This window comes from Anastrepha ludens, chromosome 4 (assembly GCF_028408465.1).
Source record: "Anastrepha ludens isolate Willacy chromosome 4, idAnaLude1.1, whole genome shotgun sequence".
NCBI classification, from domain to species: Eukaryota; Metazoa; Arthropoda; class Insecta; order Diptera; family Tephritidae; genus Anastrepha; species Anastrepha ludens.
In genome coordinates, this window is record NC_071500.1 from 42,514,952 (window position 1) to 42,536,113 (window position 21,162).

The following is a 21,162-nucleotide window of genomic DNA, read 5'->3' on the forward strand; positions in this document are numbered from 1 at the left end:
TAAAAAATTAGTTAACTCATGCCCAATAAACTTAAGGAAGTCATCAGGTAAAAAGGAATGCCTACTAAATATTAAAATTTATTGAACTTAATATATTATTTGTGAAATTGAATTGTGTGAATAATTTCGTTCCTTAAAAATATGAAGAAAAAATGAAGAATTTTTTGCTAATTTTTCATTTATGGAGTAAAGTTTTGTTTAGTTGATGTTAGAATTAAATAAACAATAAAATCGTATATTTTTCTTAGAATAACATTTTTAATTTTTTCTTAAGATACAGCTTATCGATTAGGCTTTGTGCGAATAATTTCGCCCGTGTGTGTATCTATAAATAATAAAGGAATAAGTATGCAATATAATAGAAGAAATTCAATTTCATAAAAAATTAGTCAACACATTATACTAAGTATATTTACATTTTCATAACTCAATACTTACAACCTATCATACAAGTTTTATATATATACAGACATATATATTCCATATTTAAAGGTATTTCATACCTATTTTAAACATTACTAATTTCTATGCCTTATTTTAAATTTTACTACTCAAGTACAGCCATTTCATGCTTACTCCTACTACCCAACCTCGTGTACTTATTCGTTTATACATACAAATGTGTGTACGTAAGTTTATATTATATGTGGTTTCCCATTACTTTGCCTATGCACCATAAGTAGTATAACTAACTCAATTACGTAAAAATGTAAGCACACACTCTGTAATTAGCCGCCCAAAGTTTTATGAATTTCACCACTTGAACTGTGCAGTGTTACTTGGGGTCGTACCTACTTTGGCCGGCCAGCCAGAGTAGTGAGTCTCTTGCGCAGTTAGTAAATAAGCTATGTACATAGTGACGCCATCTCTCTAGTCTATTGGTCTATTGGCCTTCACCAAACTACGTTCATCCCGCCTGCTCTGTGGATTTGCGTTAATGCTGGTTCCTTTATCACCGCGCATACGACGGTGCTATGAGAGTTTGTGGGACCTTACATTCAAGCAGCAAATGCTGCTGGGGCTGGCGCAACTGTTGGATGGGGTGGCATTGTTGTTGACTAACATCGACTATGTCACCATGTGACAGTTGTTCGGTTGAACGCGACAGTATGCTGTCAACTGCTATTAGATTGATGCTGTGCAGTAATGCGGTGGCCAGCAATGTGGCAATGCTATTTCCAACTGCTAGGTGCTGTTGCTGAAGTTGTGGTTGTCGCTGTAGCTGCGACTGTGGCTGCGTATTAGTATGCGAACTACTGCTATTGCACTGGGTGTTGAAATCTGCAATTGTACGCTGACTGCTTGTGCTTGGCTCATTGTTTTTATTTTCACTTATGTTGCCTGCACTATTACAGAGAAATGTTAGTATTTTCAATGAAACGAAAGCACCGATTAAAGCGCTGATTAGTTTGGTTGGCTGGGCGGCAGCGCTGTGTCCCGCTGTGGGTGCAGAATTCGTTTGCATCGCTTCCGGTCGCTCACCTGTGAAAAGAGAAAGAGAGGACATCAACAGTTAGTCTGATGCTGTTAAATCGAATATGAAATCAACAGCAAGTACAGGGTGAACTAATTGAGGAAATTATTTGCCGTTGTTATCTATTGCAGGAGCTACTTATAAGATTACCAACAATAGAGCCAAAAAAGTAACGCAAACCTGTGATATACGGACTTTAAAGCTAAAAGCTGACAACGAGACTCGTAAGATGGTATAGGCTCACTAAAGTTCAGTGAGCGAAGAGCAAATTTAATAAAAGCTTTCTGCATTCGTTGGTGGCCGCCGTGGCCGAATGGGTTGGTACGTGACTACCATTCGGAATTCAGAGAGAGAGAACGTAGGTTCAAGTCTCGGTAAAATATCAAAATGACCGCCTCTCGGCAGGTAATGGCAAACCTCCGAGTGTATTTCTGCCATGAAAAAGCTCCTCATAAAAAAATATCTGCCGTCGGAATCGGCTTGAAACTGTAGGTCTCTCTATTTGTGGAACAACATCAAGACACACACCACAAATAGGAGGAGGAGCTCGGCCAAACACCCAAAAAGGGTGTACGCGCCAATTATATTCGGTTTTTCTTTTCGAAAATCTGAAAAATATTTCCTGAATCCGCCATATTGTTAATTTTGAAAAACTTCAAACACAAGATTATCTATTAATAAAACTAATTTCTCTTGACCGATCGATTTTAGATGAATCTCCAAGGACTTGTGATGATCACCACAAGGAACTTCAGGAGAAACGTGCTCCACACAAACAGTGATAACTTTTACAATTATTAATTTTTTTTTTAAATTTTGCTGAAGTCAAGTCAAAAAATGATGTAGGTTAGGTTAGGTTAGCTTGGTTGGCAGTAAGCCACGCATAGACCTTTTGGTCCCTAGCGATACCAGATGGAGACCGACCTCTATGAATACCTAAAGTAGACATCATGTAGGATGTCAGCGCTTTTGGCGAATCTAAGTAGGGCTGGGAGCTTCGCTTTTGAGACGTCTTCCAGACCCTCAAACAGTGGGGCTCACAGGCATCTTAGTCGTGTTTTTGAAAATGCCGGACAAACGCACAGAAGGTGTTCTATATATATATTTATGGATTCGTTCTGTACGGTTTACATGCGTACTCAAGTCTAGGTCTTAGAATTGCACAACAACTTCCGAGTATACGAGTCTGAAAACCCCAAGTTGATACATCGGAGAAACAGTGGACATGGGTCGGCCAATAATGCCTATGATTTCAGAAAAATAAAACTTTTCTGGGTGGAGGAGCTGAGTTTCATGTCAAAGTATGTATATGCCCAAGTTCTAAACTCTTTAACTTATCGCATGTTGGAATTGTAGTTTCTTCTTATTCTTGATTGGCACAATAACCGCCGAAGCGATTTTAGGCGAGTTTAGAAAAGTGCGTGAGTCGTTTCTTTCTTATGCTAACCGGCGCCAGTTGGAAACACGAAGTGAAGCCAAGTCATTCTCCACCTGATATTTCCAACGCAGAAAAGGCCTTCCTCTTCCTCTGCTACCACCACCTGGTACCGCATTGAATTCTTTCAGACCCGGCGCATTTGTATCCATTCCGACGACATGACCTAGCCAATGGAGCTGCTGGATCCTTATTCGTAGCATTAAGTCGATGCCATCGTAAAGCTTATACAGATCATTGTTCTATCCCCTACTATACTTGCCGTCACTAATGTGCAAAGGTTCATAAATCATCCTCTCAAACACTCCAAGGGACACCTCATCGAATGCTGTCATCGGCCAAGCTTCTCCACTATACTATAGAGCGGGCATGATGAGAGCTTTATAGAGTGCTAGTTTTGTTCGTCGAGTGAGGACTTTACTGCTATGAATATCGGAATTAGAGTTTGCTTTCTAGTAAAATAGGGGCAAGAATATTTATTAACATTTAACTTTAGATAGTTTCGAGCGCATCATGTTACTGGTTTATCGAATTTCTATTGAAGAAGAATCTTTCGAAATTTTGAAACTCGAGTATGTTTAAGGAGTATCTGCATATGGCAGAAACGTTGAGGCTGCGAAACATAGACCAATGTCGTTTTGCCAGAGTCTACTCTTTTAATTAACAGGGATCCTACGATATTACCACTAGGTAAGCCTGAAGATAACATAGAAGATTTCGAAAAGGCATTGTCGATGGTAACCACACAGTGCCTATCACCCAAATAATACTTAAGATCGCCGCATTAGAATCCTTAAGCTGAAAAACTGGATGCCGAAAAATCTATGTAAACACAATCGACTTGATCAGTGTCGTGAAAAGCAAAAACACAAAATTTGTAATTTCTCTTTTACCTTGTTTTTTTTTGAGCCAATAATACCACTAATTGAGAATTAATGTTTTTTATTGTAACAACGCTTTCGAAAATTTTAGATACAGGGGATAATTTCGAAATTGATCTATAATTACTCATTTTATTTTTATAGCCGTTTTTAAAAGTTGGGGTTCTAGATGCCTTTTATAATCTATTTTGCGCCACTAATCGGTATATAAAAACAACATTTTGTAATGTTACTTAAATATTCTGGAAGTAGGTGTACCTACCTTGTAGTACATGGACGCGTATGCTTGCTATCTCCGTATTTGATGGGTAACAGGAATATTTGCCAGAATCTTGTAGATCAGCAGCGCTGATGAGTAGTATCGATTTAGTTTCTTCGGATTTAATGGTTTTGAATTTGAGCCGACCTCCTGATGTCTCTTCTGACAGTACCTGTAGAAAAATTAAGAAAGAAAAGTTAATTAAAGTATTTAAAAATAAATCAGTAGTAAAAAAAGGTGTTTTTTAGTCAGGTTTAATTTTTAACTAAGTTGTATGTCAATCCATTGAAGAAAATCTATCAAAGTGAAAAAAGGATGAGAAAGACTTAGACCATACAAAACTTGGTGCCAAAAATAACCATCCTGTGTTTCAAACTTGCGAAGAAATTTGTCTACTCTAGCCGCTCACATTCGTTTATCTAAGCAACTTAAGTTCCAAGCTCCATCTTCGACAACACAACATGGAATTTGTCGGTTCGAAGCAGTTCTCAATAACTCAGTCTCTGCTTGTCAATTAAGGGGGGAAACCGGGTTAGGAGGCCAAAATTTTGGTGTTTTTCGAGAATTTTTTTAACAAAGTAGGAATAATCAGAAATTGTTTAAGTTTAGAGGATATTTTTTTTATATTTTTAGGTACACTTTTACATTTGTTTGAAGCTATTTCCGCGGGAGATAGTGGCGTTAGAGCGTGCTGTCCATGGGCGATCGCCATCAGAGTGTCTTGCTGGTGGGAACTCCTGAAGTTGCAATTTTTCTCTGAAATCAACAGCAATGTTTTTTATTAACAACATTTTTCCTAAGAATATGAACCTAATTGTGGTAAAAAAATATTGAAAATTGCATGTTTTTGAGGCGCTTGAACACAAAGTAGTTTTTTTATACCATATATTTTTCATCTATTTTGCTTAAAAAACCATATTTTAAATAATAATATTGTATAATCCCAGAATTAGGTTCATATAGATTAGAATTGAAATAAGAAAAAATCCCGAAAAAATTTAGAACGATTGGTCGATAAATTTTTAAGCTAGAATACCCACCAGTTGAAAAAAAATAGTTTCGAGAAAATCGTCGTTCTAACTAACGCGCGCTACGGTGCGGAACCGTCGGGCAGTCACTTAGGTGGTCATAAAATCGGGAATAATGCGAATTTCGCTTTAAAATTTTTACCACAAATTCTTCAGTAGTTATACTAACGACTTATGCAATAAAAAAATCGATTTTTTGATTGATCTAAACCGGTTTCCCCCCTTAAATGAAAAGTTGGGAGGAAAGATCTTAGGCCCATACCACAGTGAACCCATTTGATACCCAGGCGATTATTTACCGTGATATCTTCTTTGAATATGAGACAAAGCAATCTGGCTGGGTGTGGATGTATAAATAAAGAGTTGTCATATGAGAATAAAATATATACCTCCATTGTCTATATGTGTAGATAATTGGCACATAAAAGTACATTTTTTGTTAGGTATTAGGCCAAACTTCTTCTTTGATTTGTGGGATGAACTCTGACTTTGTCCTACAATTGAAAGGACCAACAAATTTATGTCTCCTCCGAATGTCAGAAGATTTTTTAAAGGGTTACGGGTAGTCATAATTAAAAAAAAAATGGATTTTTTTTGCATTTTATTAAACTATGATATCCTAAAAATATTATGTGAAAATTTGAAGTGAATCCGACAAATACTTTTTGAGTTATTCAATGATTAACAAAGGGCTCTCGGGCGCTCCGGATATCGAAAGCAAAACTTTAAATGCGTTTTTCTCAAAACTATGTTTTTTAAATCACTGTGACTTAAACACCGCTTGTTAGATTTCAATAAAATTTATACTGCTTTTGAAAAACGTAAAAAATTCGATCGTGATCGAAGGATTCTGGCTTTTCAAAAATTTCTATTTTTTTAACAATTAATTGCCGGTTTTTCTTTTCGAAAATCTGAAAAATATTTCCTGAATCCGATATATTGTTAATTTTGAAAAACTTCAAACACAAGATTATCTATTAATAAAACTAATTTCTCTTGACCGATCGATTTTAGATGAATCTCCAAGGACTTGTGATGATCACCACAAGGAACTTCAGGAGAAACGTGCTCCACACAAACAGCGATAACTTTTACAATTATTAATTTTTTTTTTAAATTTTGCTGAAGTCAAGTCGAAAAATAATGTAGGTTAGGCTAGGTTAGCCTGGTTGGCAGTAAGCCACGCATAGACCTTTTGGTCCCTAGCGATACCAGATGGAGACCGACCTCTATGAATACCTAAAGTAGACATCATGTAGGATGTCAGCGCTTTTGGCGAATCTAAGTAGGGCTGGGAGCTCCGCTTTTGAGACGTCTTCCAGACCCTCAAACAGTGGGGCTCCCAGGCATCTTAGTCGTGTTTTTGATAATGCCGGACAAACGCACAGAAGGTGTTCTAAAGTCTCCTCAACATCCTCTCTGCATTTTCTGCATTTGTCCGTGTTAGCAATCCCTATCTTGTACGCATGTGCAGCCAATAGATTGTGACCTGTTAGCATACCTATGATAGTTCTGCATTCCTTTCGCGAGAGCGTAAGTACGAATTGAGTAAGTTTTTTGTCGTTAGTTCTACACATGAGTTTTGCTGTTTTGCATGTGGTCAGGTTAGTCCACCTAGCTTTAACTTGCCTTTTCGTGTGGTCGTCCATTTCATTGTATATTGTGTTTAGCGGTCTCGGTATGTCGTTCTCTTGTTCAAATGGTAGTCTCACAGCACTTTTTGCTATCTCATCTACTATTTCGTTCCCTATAATGCCTTTGTGTCCAGGTACCCAGTAGATATGCAGCCTACTGTTTCCGGCTAGCCTTTCTATGGCCTCCCTGCTCCGTCGAACATTTTTGGACTTAATACAATATGAGCTTATTGCTCTTATTGCTGCTTGACTATCCACGTATATATTAATTTTTGAGTTCTTTCTTGTTCTAGTGTAGGCTAGCTCCGCGGTCTTCCCCACAGCAAAAACTTCCGCTTGGAAAATACTGCTGTGGTCTGATGTATTAATGTTATGTTTTTTATTTTTGTAAAATAAAGCAATTGACTAGCTAGACGGGATTTTTTGTCACATCTTGTTCTTACAGAACTTTAAAGGATTCAATTTCGGATAAATTTTTATAATATTTTTAATACTCGTAAAAGATTTGGAAGAGATTTTATCTAGGTCCGAATTAAAATTTTTGTTTTATTTATTCCTTGAATACGGGAATTTTTATAAAAAAATTCAGAAAACTTTAAAAAATAAAAAAAAGTGCGTGTAGCGTAGTACACATAACAGAAGTGAAACTTTCAAGGCAGACAAAGTGTGAGGGAGAGACCCGAGAGTAAATGAGAGAGAGAGAGAGAGAGAATATATATCTAAAAAAATTCAGAACATTTGCAGAGAATACAAATAGACAAAATTTACAAAAAACTGAGAAGGGTCGACCGGTGTAGGTAAACGCTGGACACAAACCGTGGCAACAACGCGCACTACTCTGAGCGTATATCACCCGCACAAACGTAGCGATTCCAGGACCGCAGCAACGTCACAAATTACCGCAAAGCAATACCAATAAACCCGATGGCGCACTTTATAATAGCTAGGAAACGGAAATAAGCGCTAAAGGGTAGGCACCAAAAATATATTTCCTACAAGTTTACACCAACAAACAAGCGCCAAAAAGTAGGCAGTGTTATTTCTCACTAGAAATTAGGAAAAATAGCTTAAAGTGTATCTAAGATATATACCTATGAGGTATAGCTCTCTCTGTCCTTTTCCTCTATGTTATACCTTTTTTCTCTCTTGCGGAACGAAAATGCTTGAAACGATGCATGACCTTGCAATTTTACTCTGCCTTCTCGCTTGTCAATCGACGCCTAATAAGTTTCACTTCAAAAAATTGTGTGTATTCATATTCGATTTGGCATTTTTTATTGTAGTTCTAATCAACGGTAACATATGCCGGCAGGTAGGCATGTGTCCAAACCTTCCTATGGGGTGGAATCATACCCCTAACTGGCTAAAAACTAATTTGATTCAAGGACAAACCTAGAATATTCACCGGAAAATTAAAAGAAATTAGATTTACGTTTTTCGGGCTTGCTGAGTCCGAATTCGTTATTCATTTGTCCTTCCTAGACAATCACTTCCAGAATCATTTACGAGCTCTTTAAGAAGGAATATGTGCCAAAAGAATAATGCTTCCTGTGATTTGCTTGCCGATGGCATTATTATCTCATACTTCTGACGGAAGTTGGAGCTAAAAACAACTAAACTTTTTAATCAACAAAAGTTGCTCTGTTTGAACGCGGTCTAATGAAACTTGCCTAACATCACAAGAGAGATTTGGCAGCATTGAAAATAGTGAGTTATGCCACTTTTATGAGGTAAAACCATGGGGAACTGAGTACCTTAGGTGGCGCCTGGGCAAAACAGTTACTTTATTTTTCGTGATATTGAAAAGTCTGACGTCAGCTCCCATTCCGATACAAAACAAAGAAAAGTAGTAGAAATTACATGCTTGTGAAAATTAAGTGTACGGATTGGTGGTATTGTCATTTATGAGATTTAAACTAGTCAAACTAATGTGAAATAGCAAATTAATATAAAGCCTCCAAATGCAGTTTATTTGTGTTTGTATGCGGAAAACTTCGTGGCAAAAAAGTATGTGGGTGTGCGAACAATGTTTTGTATTTGGATAGTTATATTGCTTTCGCCTACTCTTCCTCTTCAAAACCAAATAATTCCCCTTCCTTTTGTTTGTTTAGTTATGGGCGTTTACGACACAGCGAATTTGGAAGGCACAATCTTCTTCACTAACATTCTTGAGGTAAAATCTTACCAGTGGAGAATCTTGCTCGATAGCTTTTTTATTGCTTTCCCGTGCAATTTCTTCATTAAGCGAGCCCAAACACAACGAGTAGGGAAGTGGCGAACCGCAGGAGCCTAATAAAGGGTGGTTAAGTTTCAAGGGCCGGTATTGATTTTCAATAAAATACAATTTTTTTAGGAAATTGTTATCATTTCTCTTTATTATGATAATACTGGTATGGCTCAATTACGTATGGAACAAAATAACGGCCAAATAGCCCCCGCGGCCTCTGCGGTACACCTTCACGATGTTTGAAATTTTCGATGACGCTGAGGCATTATTCAGGTTCTATGCCGTCAATGTCCCGAATTTTCTCATCCTTTAGCTCTTGAATTGTTGCTGGCTAATCCACGTACATCTTTTCTTTCAAATAACACCCAAGAAAGAAGTCCAACGGCATAAAGGCTGCAATTATCTATAATCGTAATCATAGCCATAGCTGTTCTGATCCAACATAACGCATCACTGTAAACGATTACACTGCGTTACAAAAACGAAGTTTTTTCTGTCCTATGAACCAAATATACTTTTTCGGAAAGGGGGAAAAAATAAAAGTACACGTGTATCGGCGATTTTCATGTATACGTCAGAATTTTTTTTTTTATGTATACGTAGTCCGCCTGTGTGAAAAACTTTGGATCAATTTTTAACCCTTTTTCCGTGATCCAATCGCGCTGAATTTCTGCAGGCAGACTCGTGGAAATGTTTTAATATGTAAAATTAGAAAAAAAAAAATTATCAATTCTCAGATTTTCTGGAAAAATTTGATCTAAATTTTCGGCATAACTTGAAGGGACTCCAAATTTCTAAACAATTTATTAACCTTTAATTTATTGTTTCATACAACAGACTCTGTGCCGTTTGTATGTTTGTTACAGTTCCGGAAGTTCCGATCATCTGACAGTTGTTTGCAGTGGTCCGCAGATAAAAAAAATAGTTGCAAGCTATGAATTTTCATCAAAATTGAATGCTATCGAACAACGTGCATGGAAAGGCACAGTTGCCGTTATTGAGCAGTTTCTTGGCAACAAACGAGCTGACAATTATAAAAATATTGTTGCAGAAATTATTTCGGCATATGGCGAAATGGGCATATTAATGTCGCTAAAGATCCGTTTCCTTCACAATCATTTAGATTGTTTCCTTGGGGATTTAGGAACTTGTAGCGATGAACATGGCGAAAGGTTCCATCAGGACATTGCGGCTATTGAAAAGCGCTTTAAAGGACAAGACATTACGCATATGCTTGGCGAATACTGTTGGTCTATTTGTCGCGATACTGACACAAATGCTTACAAACGCAAAAACAAAAGACCTAAGTTTCTTTAAAAGTATTAAAATTTTTAATGTAACACTTTTTAATTTTAATACAATATAATAAAATTAATAAAAAAATTCGGGGTTTTATATCTCTATTGTAATGCGGAGTGAAATACCTTTCTTTTGATACCCACATCTGCATATCTCATGCAATTTTTTTTTAAATTTCGAACAGATGGCAACCCTGTGAAACATTGTCAGTGGCAACACCTAAGTGAAAAGTCTAGAAATGTGATACACTATCTGTGTGCCCAATTTCATTCAAATCCCTTAAGCTAATCCTGAGATCGTGTGGCTATGCAGATATTCATACAAGAATTGCTCGTTTAAAGTTATAAAATACAAAAAAAAAAAATTGTGACGTGTACATGAAAATCGCCGATACACGTGTATTTTTATTTTTTATCCCCTTTCCGAAAAAGTATATTTGGTTCATAGGACAGAATGTGTGTAACGCGGTGTTATAGGTGCCGCTTGACGATGTCATAGCTATAACCGTAGCTGAATTTTGAATTTTGGTAATTCCCCAGTTGTGAAATATTCTACATTTATTTTAGTATTTGCGATACAAATTTGAATATTATAATTGAACGACGAAAAATTAATGGACTGCATGGAGAGTTATCCTTGTTTTTATGACAAAATGCAAATGTTGTCATTATTTCTACTTCAATATCAGCTAACTATGGTTATGGCATGATCAATTACAAGAATATGCGTAACTCGTTTTTCTTACGTAGAACTATTAATATTTTTCACCACCCTAGAAAAATAATCAAAGACTTTTGGCCGCACTCACATCACCAACCCCATCATTTCTTTTCCACTGCAATTTGCATTTCCTTCTATCCTCAAGCTGCTAATTCACTTTCACAGCGAAACTGTGCATTTGTGTGCTTCCACAAAGGAACGATGCCTAGGTGCTCCTTATTTTATTTTATCATATACCTATGTAAGTATAGCTTTCTTATTTATTTTTCATAGTCTTTAATATTTTTCAATTCCCATCGTTCGTTCACGGCGCAGAACAAACGCGATATGACCAGCTTGTAAAGCAGATTTCATTGAACCCCTTGCTTTCTTCTAGCCTACTTCGCTTGCATGGCTGCCTTTGACCTCTTTGCGTTGCATGTGGCAGTTGCAAGTGGCATGCTCGTTAAATCTGAGGCACACTGCAGGCGTTCAACATTCAGGCACTGAGCATGAAGGCGTTGCCATGTATCAATTGCCACGTTGCTACTAATACAATTTTAAACGAAAATCACCGCCAGCTCTTCGGCGACGATTTTTCTTAAAGCGGGCGTTATTTCAACGAGGCATAAATAAGTACGTTTGAACTCGTTTATCTACATACATACGCGTATGTATGTGCACATCATTTGCCACCGACATGAACACAACTCGAGCACTTCTGTGTATTTGTACCTATGTATATCGCATGTTCTTGTGTTCTTTGAAAATAAATGAACTGGGTAGGTATGTGTGTGCGTGTGATGTGCGAGGAAAAAATGGCTACGATAAAAGTTTTTAAAACTGGCTACTTGTTTGTTCCCACGCAAGTGCGCTAGCGTCTCCGCCTTAGTGGAGTTATATCTACTTTCGTATGTATGCTTGTATGTGTGTGTGAAGTTGGCGGTTGATGGCATTGCGGTACTTGAACTCTATAATTTATTGATAAAATTTGTTTGGTGGCGTGCCAACATGAAAACTTTGTTTTTGCGTGTGAGAGTAGGCGCAAATTTTTGGCAAATATTTGCTGTCGAACATAAAACTCCTTCAAATAAAGAGTGCTAAGTAAATATTGGGTGAAGTAAAAAGTTCTGACCAATTTCCGCTAGCTGCCTGTCGTGAGCCAATTTATGTGACATATACAATGAATCGGGCATATGAGTTTGGTAAAACCATGGGAAATCTCTTTAGCTCACAAGTAGATTTGAAATTTAAAAAGGTCGGACCAAGGAGCACCACGAGCTGTTACTTAATCTTGTTGAAACCACAAATTAGAATACTGCTCCGCCATTGGCCGCAAAAAGTTTTCAATCAATGTTCTGTAAGAAGCTCCTGAAATCGATTTCGGCGTTTCATCCTCATTTTCGAAGAAATATGGGCCGATAACTCTAGTGGCCATAACACCACACCAAATAGTACATTTAGATGGGTGCAGGTGATGTTGGTGTGTTGCCCTTGGATTTTCAGAGCAACACAATCTACAGTTTTGTTTGTTGACTTAACCATTTAAATGGAAAGGCGCTTCATCCGACATCAAAATATTATTTAAAAAATCAATTTGTGTGGCTAATTATGTAAAACGAATAGCGTATTATAGTCGTTGTTGGTGGTGTTGCGGTAGGGTTCCAAAATAAATTTCCAACAATTCAATTATAACTTACAAAAAGAGAAAAATAAATATGTCAAAAAATAAAAAAGTTATTTGTGCTTAACATTAGTAGGTTTTATTTGGCCCACCCTGTATTTAGAGCTCTGGAAAGGGGGTAAGTAGTCAAGGAGGAAAGGAGAAAAGTATCAGAGAAAGAGATAGGAAAAAATTTAGACAGAGACAAGGGTAGTTAGTCCTGAGAGAATTTTCCAGATTCTTTGACAAATCTGTAAATATCCTCCAGTTTTAGAGAACGAATTTTACTCATTCTCTCGTCATCGGAACCCAAAACTCGTCGGCTTGCTCTAGCAAAGGCAGGACACTCACAGAGAAAGTGCTCAGTGCTATCCGCCTCCTCGAAGCAAGACAAGCACATTGGGTTCTCAATGATTCCAATGGTGGTGGTTGACCCCATCAACCGAACGTCTTTCCTTCCAAGTTTTAGTAGAAAGTTTGACAGTTTTCTGTTCGGACTTGTCACAAAACACTTTTCAGTTCTGCAGCGTACATAATCGCTGATCCAACTCATTATTTCTGCGGAACTGATTCCGATTATTGGCTCTGGCCCTTGTGGGGCAGCCGCTGATCCACGGTTGGCCAATTCATTGGCAATTTCGTTTCCTTGAACACCGGAGTGTCCTGGAACCCATATAAGTACAAGCCTGTTCTGTCTTGCGACAGAATTAAGGTTCTTCTTACATTCTTGAACAATCTTTGAGGTTTGCTTCGCGTTCTCCAGGGTCTTCAGTGCAACCTGATTGATTAAGTGAAAACTCCAATTAATCACAAGTAGATTCAAAATTAGACTGTGAGTTTATAATTTCGGGCCCAATTTATAACAGTCATACTAGTACTTCGACAATCAAAGGGGTTCAAAGAAAATTTCCTTATTTTTGTTTTCCAGCCTCTTATATTTCCGACCCGCTTCCAACTTAAGCTCCTTTCTTTTAAATAATAAACCTATTAGAAAGATGAAGCACCATTTAATTGTGTGTTTCTCTTCGATCTGATTTGTGGATTTGTAGATTGCCCTGAATTACTCAAACCGATTGGTTGGCATTAGAGTTTTATGACACCTCCGGCAGGTGTTCTTTATGGGGAGCCTTTTCACTATAATTAAGGTTTAGATTTATGTACGATCCGAGAACTCAACATCGACACGGATCATTGCTTTGTATGCAACAAAAAAACGTACATCTAACTACGCAAATAATATTCGTTATCGGAAAGCTGCAATCACAAAAGACATCCAGAAGATTTGCCACTGTACTCTCACCCCTGCTCTCAGAGAATTCTGAGATACAATCCGGCATCAAGAATGATAGAAACAAGATTGCGCCCATTAGAGAGTGCGTGACGTCACGTTTGCCGAGGTGTGCAGTGTTGCCAACCATTTGCTCTTTGCAATACATTTAGTGCTTTTTTATACTCAAAATGCGAAAATTTTTCAGTTTCGTGTTTGCTTCTTTTTTTTTTATTCAAAGCTATCGAAACTGTAAGTTAAAAAAAACTGTATTATTAAACAAAAGAAGTTTAAAAAAGACCACTCTGAGAAGATTTTAGTGCTAATGAAAATTTCTTGATTCTTATAAAATTTAGTATTTTGAAAGTGCAAATTTAATTTTTTGTTCCTTTTAAGTTTATGCAAGAATATTAAATATACCTCTCTCAACTCTTCTTAAGATTGAACACCTTTTTACACATTTTAAACTTAATGAACGCGAATTAAAACCATAGAGGTGTAATCGTTTCTTCCGGTCATCAATCCTTAGTGGGACATAGGGATTTAAGAGGTGTATTCATAGTAAAAATAAGCAAAAAATACCAACAAAATACTAAAGAAACCAATGTGACATTTTCAAAAAAAGAGTACCTTATCTAGTTACATAACCTCAAATATAGCAAAAAAAGTCGCTCCCTTAACAAAAGAGTTTGGCTTAACAAAAAGAATGTCATAAATTAAATTCTACATAACCATAACACATTTATTTAAAAAAGCACACATTTTAAAAACAAATTTGTCACGTATACGAAGTTCTTTAAGTAATTCAATGAAAATTTTATATTTTATTGTCTTGAAATGGGCATTTTAGTACGTTTTTATACCCAAAGCTAGGCAACACTGCAGTAGCGAGAGAGAGATTTGACTGCTAAAAGCAGAAGAACACCAACAAGAACTGCAATCGCGGGTAATGCTACCAGATGTTAAAAAAGTAAAGCTAATTAAAACTAAGTGAATTATTGAACTCATTTTTAAAGAATGTATATTTCACAAAATTATAAACAATACTTTCAATTAGCACAGGCTAAAAAATGTCATGAAGAAAGAACTAAGACTCCGAGGCTAAATAACAAAAAAAATCCTAAATCAGGTTAAGAAAATGGTATTCTGGCCATATATATATATATATATAATTGGCGCGTACACCCTTTTTGGGTATTTGGCCGAGCTCCTCCTCCTATTTGTGGTGTGCGTCTTGATGTTGTTCTACAAATGGAGGGGCCTACAGTTTCAAGCTGACTCCGAACGGCAGATATCTTTTAGGAGGAGCTTTTTCATGGCAGAAATACACTCGGAGGTTTGCCTTTGCCTGCCAAGGGGCGACTGCTATTAGAAGAATCTTTTTCTTAATTTTGGTGTTTCACCGAGATTCGAACTGACGTTTTCTCCGTCAATTCCGAATGGTGGTCTCGCACCAACCCATTCGGCTACGGCGGCCGAATGGCCATACTGGTGCTAAACGACGTAATTTGTTGTCAAATTCGCTGAACTCAAAGACACGGTACCACGATAGGCGCCATCTCATTTTTCTTTCCATCATGATCCGGCATGCATGAGCAGTAAAGCAACATTATTCTTTACATACCACCGCCGGAGAAGAAATCGAATTTCGGAAAGCTCGAAACTCTCGGCAAAAAAACTCTCGCAAAAAGGTTATCGCGCAAGTCAAAAAGAAGAAGAAGATTTAAAAGGCACCGCTTGTAGCCAGAAAAACTTTCCATTACATGATTTTCGAACGGCAGCCGAATTGACATATTTCAGTGTTCTTCGGCTTCCATTCACCACAATAAGTCGACGGACTGTTTCTTAAGCACTTTAGAAACTTGCCGCTTTTCCACTCCTCTCATTCACAAAATGTCGTGCATAGCGCTCTGCGCACACCTGATCGAGACACCAATATGAAAAATGATTTTTCCTGCTGCTCGTTGTTGAAACTACCAAAGTGTTTAGCACTCCACCCTAAAGCACCTGCGTACGTTGGAAATAAATTTTCTTTTAAAATCAACACTTGGGTACGAACCATTGCTGAAGCTATCATATTTACGTATAACTACACATGCACTATGTATGATAGCATATGGTACATAAATTCTATATAAAAAGTGTAGCCTACAACTTACCTTACAGTAAGTGGATGCATATAATAGCATAGCCTACTTACCTTATCTTGATGATACCAAAAAATGTGTGTCGGAGGCTCGGGGCTGAACTTGATTACACAGGTCAGATTAATTGTACTGCCTTTATCCACATATAAGTCGGGTCCACCCAATATGCTTGCTGTTGGTACTGTTGTAGTAGATGCAGAAGATATTCGTGAGTTTGTCCATTTAAAGTAACGGAGAAAAATATTAGAAAAGAAAAAATTCATATAGTACATTAATGCTCATATGTGCATGTGGGCATGTGTTAGTATGAAAGCATTTATAGACAGTGAACATTATTTCCGGCTGCATGCCTCACTAGCACATCAGATAAATTTCATGTACATAAGTATTTACACACTAGGGATGCCAGTATTTGTTGAGTACCAAGAACCCCGGAATTACTAATGGGATATGTAATTTTTTCCGACTCACTTGCAATGGAGACAGAAAATTCCACTTATACAGCAAAATGTATAAAGAATGTAGCAATATAAAGCGTGGTTAATTTTCAAAGGCCGGTGTTGATTTTGAATAAAATACAATTTTTTAGGAAATTATTATCATTTCTCTTTATTATTATAATACTGGTATGTTTCAATTACGTATGGAACTAAGTATCGGCCAAATGGCCGCCGCGGCCTCGGCGGCATACCTTCACGAAGGTTCAAATTTTCGATGACGCTGAGGCATTATTCAGGTTCTATGCCGTCAATGTGCCGAATTATCTCATCCTTTAGCTCTTGAATTGTTGCTGGCTTATCGACGCATACCTTTTCTTTCAAATAACCCCAAAGAAAGAAGTCCAACGGATTTGACAAATCACATGATCTTGGCGGCCAATTGACATCGCCGCGACGTGAGATTATTCGGCCATCAAATTTTTCGCGCAAAAGAGCCATTGTTTCGTTAGCTGTATGACAAGTGGCACCGTCCTGTTGAAACCACATATCGTCCACATCCATATCTTTCAATTCGGGCCATAAAAAGTTCGTTACCATCTCACGATAGAGAACACTATTCACAGTTACTGCCTGACCGGCCTCATTTTGGAAAAAATACGGTCCAATAATGCCGCCGGGCCATAAACCGCACCAAACAGTCACTTTTTGTGGGTGCATTGGTTTTTCGGCAATCACTCTTGGATTATCATTCGCCCAAATGCGTCAATTCTGCTTATTGACGAATCCACTGAGGTGAAAATGTGCCTCATCACTGAAGATGATTTTCTTCGAAAATTGGTCATTCACTGTTGCCACTTCCTGCCACCATTCTGACCATTGACGACGCTTGTAATGGTGAAGAGGCTTTAGTTATTGAGTCAATTGCACCTTGTGAGCGTGTAGATGCAAGTCTTTATGCATAATGTTCATCAACGACGAGCGTGAGAGGTGTAGGTGCAATTGTTGGGCACGACGACGAGTCAAGGTGGACGGCTCTTCAACCACACTATCGCGAAAAGCAGCAATATTTTCTGCAGTACGAGCTGTACGAGCATGCACTGGTGTTTTTACATCTCCTACAGACCCGATTAGCTCAAACTTTTGCACAATTTTTTCGATTGTACGAACATTTGGACGATTAAGTTGACCGAAAAAATCACAAAGTGCGCGATATGCATTTTGATTTGAACGCCCGTTTTCGTAATAAGCCTAAATAACTTTAACGCGTGGCTTAATTGTGTATCTTTCCACGATTCCAATTGAGTTAGTCTGGAATTGAAAAATTTTAAATGAAATGCAGAAAAAATTTTACGTTTAGGTGTGGTTCACATTCAACATCGGCCTTTAAAATTTAACCACCCTTTAAATCTGAATTGCATTTTCTTTTACAATTTTGTTCTTTATTTTAAGTATAAATAGTTTGATAAAAATTATCTATTTAGGCTGAGAAATGGAAAAAAATTCAAATTGTAACAGGCAGATTCTAATCACTAAGTAAAATTGTTGGTCTTAAGTTAGTATGAAGGGCCGTTATGGTTCCAGGGTCAAGGTGCTTTATCAGATATGTACACGTTAAAGTATTTCATTAAATGTTATAATAATATTGTATTAAATGCATATAAATTCAATTATATTTTCTTTTTTGTTTTTAATGAAATAATTTTTACAATAACAAAAAAGTATATTTAAAACTCATTTATTTAATAATTATATTGAAAGAAAACTTCTTAAATGATATTGATGCACGTTTTAGTTATATATATAATATAAAATATAAAATATACGATTGCAATAACGAGATCTCGAGCATCCCGGCACACAGTGCGGCCGATTCCCGAAAAGCTGGCCAAAACTCAAAAAGTGAAGTAATTGATTCAGAATTTCTTACTCGGGGGTTGTCGGGGTCGCTGATTACGAATTTGATCTTAAAATTTTGAAAATCCACCCCCTTCCACCCCTATTGACCACCCCCTCACGTGAAATAGCGTATATTCAAGAACATAATCAAGATGCATGTAAATTTATATGTTTTTGGGGTCGCAAGGTAGCAAGTGGTAGCAGCTGAATCTTATTTTATTCAGTAACCATTACTTTTTTGAGTAACCTTTAATAGGTTTCAAAGCAGTATATGACGGCGTTGTATTACTATACAGTTTGAAAACTCAAATTTTATAAAAAAATTGCAAAAAATGTATCTACGTATTGCTGCAGCTAAAAATTTTGTGTCGAGGTATTGATATGTACTAAAGATTTCTCGTATTTTACTAACCTTCCGAAGATGATTCCATTTGGTTTTGTTCAATTTACTCCATTACAAAATCTTTCAAATGTGTACAACTTTCACTATTCATTGACAGTAATACGATGCTCAAACGAAGGCCACGTTGCGACTGAAAATACAGAGGATACTTAGGGTACAGGACGTTGCTATGAACGGTTTTCACTACTCAAGGCATTACTGTAGCCAACCCAAAGACAAAAAAACTCTATCTAGAAACTTTTTTTTTCGACTTTTGGCCAACTTTTTGGGAATCGGCCGCACTGTGCGGCAGAGGGAAAAATCGGTAAAATCGAAAAAAAAATTACATCCCTAGTGTATATGTATATATATATGTACAATAGACCGGAGTGAAACACGTAAATTTTTTCAAAACATATCGTAATAGCAGGGAAAAGTTGCTACATATCAATACAAATTCAGGAAAAAAAAAAATTTCAAATCGGTTAATATTTTCCGTTCGCGCATTGCATTTCAAATTTACAAATTTTATAATAAATTGAACAAATATTCGAAAAATTGTAAGAGGTGGAAATGATGTTAGATAAAGTTCATTTTTGTAGACTATTACAACATCAGGCATAGTTTGAAAAGAAAAACGTCTACCGCTCTATCAAAGCCCCTACAGCCCCTGAAAAGAACTGGAAAATGTCATTTTTTGTATAAATTTACGTAATTGCGGGTGGTTAGTTTCTCTATTTTAATTTTTGTATAAGTGTTCTTGAGTATATAAGTAGAATAAATTATTCCCCTCTTAGCGCGCCCACTAACCACACTGTCTTAAATAAGTGTTGTACAGCTCTTGGCCCGCCCTTTTTGGACGACTCAGAACTCACCGCGTGAAGGTGACTGTACTACGAGTTCCATCCACTCCCTTCCCAACCAAGCAACCAAAAATGAAAAATTATTTATTCGGGAGTGGCAAAGTCTGCTTTAGTGTCCAATTGAGGTATAACTGTACGAGAAGTGAGTGTTGCTCTTATAAACCCATCACGTCTCTCGTTCCCATACACTTTTGAGGACGCTTGAGTTACTAGTTTTACGCAACGCTCCACAACTTGCGTATGGCATGGAATATTTGTTAAATCTATGGTTAATTTTGGTTTTTCTTTATCAGAAATTAATTGCAAGATATCTTCAGAAGAAAGGCTATCTAAAATTGGTGGGCAGGTAAGTATCATTTCAGACCAATTAATTAATTCAAAATATTTATTTGCTTCAAAGTTTAGTTTAGGAACCAAAAAGTTTCTAATATTTTTGTCTTTTGAAGGGATTTCCTTTATTTTCAGAACTCGCCTCAATCCAAGATCGCGGACATGCTCTCTGTCATCTATCACCATCGAGAGAAGAATGTTTGTGCTCTTCATTTTTTATAGATTGATAACGTTTGTTTCCTTTTTCAACTAAAACTTAAGTGTCATCCATCCTGCCATCAAAATACACACACATCGGGTCGTTTAATTGCTCTATTGCATTCCCCGACTCGATAAGTTTTAGTCTACATTTTTCTTTTTCTCTTCTAATTTTGCTTCGATCAACAACAAAAGAAGTATCTTTGTCCGTTATAAGACCAACGTCTTTAAATGCACAAATGCTGCTGCTCTATCAGATACTCCAAAACGATCACTTGTTAAAACCGTTGCTGGAAGTGATAAGCGCACCTGTGCATTTTTGAACTTGCTGACTGAGAGGAAATAGAGCGTGGGGTCTGAAAATCGGGATCATTCTTATCATTGTCAATTTCAGGAGTTATCTCTGTTTCAGAATCAATGCTACTACAAGAAGGTCCAGGTAAGTTGGTCTGACTTAAGTGACTAGCTTTTCTCTGCAACTTTAATGTAAGCTTTTGAGTTTCTTTGGTATCTACTGTCCCAATCTTACCTTGTCCGAGATATCTTTGAGCATATAGAAATTTGATTTCTAATGGCGGTATCTTTCTATCTTTAGGGCATGTGCAGTTGATAGTTATCGGCCTGGGACAAATACACTTGTCAAAGCTTTTTTGACAAAAGCAATTGGGTGTCATCTCGCACTTGCAGGACGAAATGTCAAATAATGTACTTGAAGATTGTTCAATAAAATCATTGTACTTCTTTTGTTTCTCAGGTGTGTCTTTGTCCCTTGAATAAGATTTACGAGGAGTGTAGTATCGATCATGTAGATGTTTGATCTTTTGTACAACTCTTGTGTGGGAAACTATTGGAATCGAAGCCTTGGAATAAAGGGACTCAGTCTGGTTAGCTACAGTATCTGCTGCGACTGTGAAGCTTAACTTCTGACCGGAACTGGCAGCAGAAGATTCTACTGTTATTTTGTACCTCACTTCTTGCCAACATTGTATAATGTCGGTATTAGTGGGAAGGACCGATGACAGCAGTGGTTTAGGTGTACC

The 21,162-nt window shown here is 37.1% G+C and overlaps 1 protein-coding gene across 1 annotated transcript in view; it reads right to left on the reverse strand.

Moving 5' to 3' along the window:
- Nucleotides 1–513: 513 nt before the first annotated feature.
- Nucleotides 514–21,162, reverse strand: part of LOC128862104 (uncharacterized) — an 88,199-nt gene continuing 67,550 nt past the window's right edge. Inside the window, exons 4-6 of the mRNA XM_054100536.1 lie at nt 16,067–16,194; nt 4,053–4,221; nt 514–1,482 (exon numbers count right to left, since the gene is read on the reverse strand). Of these exons, the coding sequence (XP_053956511.1) occupies nt 953–1,482; nt 4,053–4,221; nt 16,067–16,194 (827 nt within the window). The 3' untranslated portion in view covers nt 514–952. The remainder of the gene's footprint in view (nt 1,483–4,052; nt 4,222–16,066; nt 16,195–21,162) is intronic.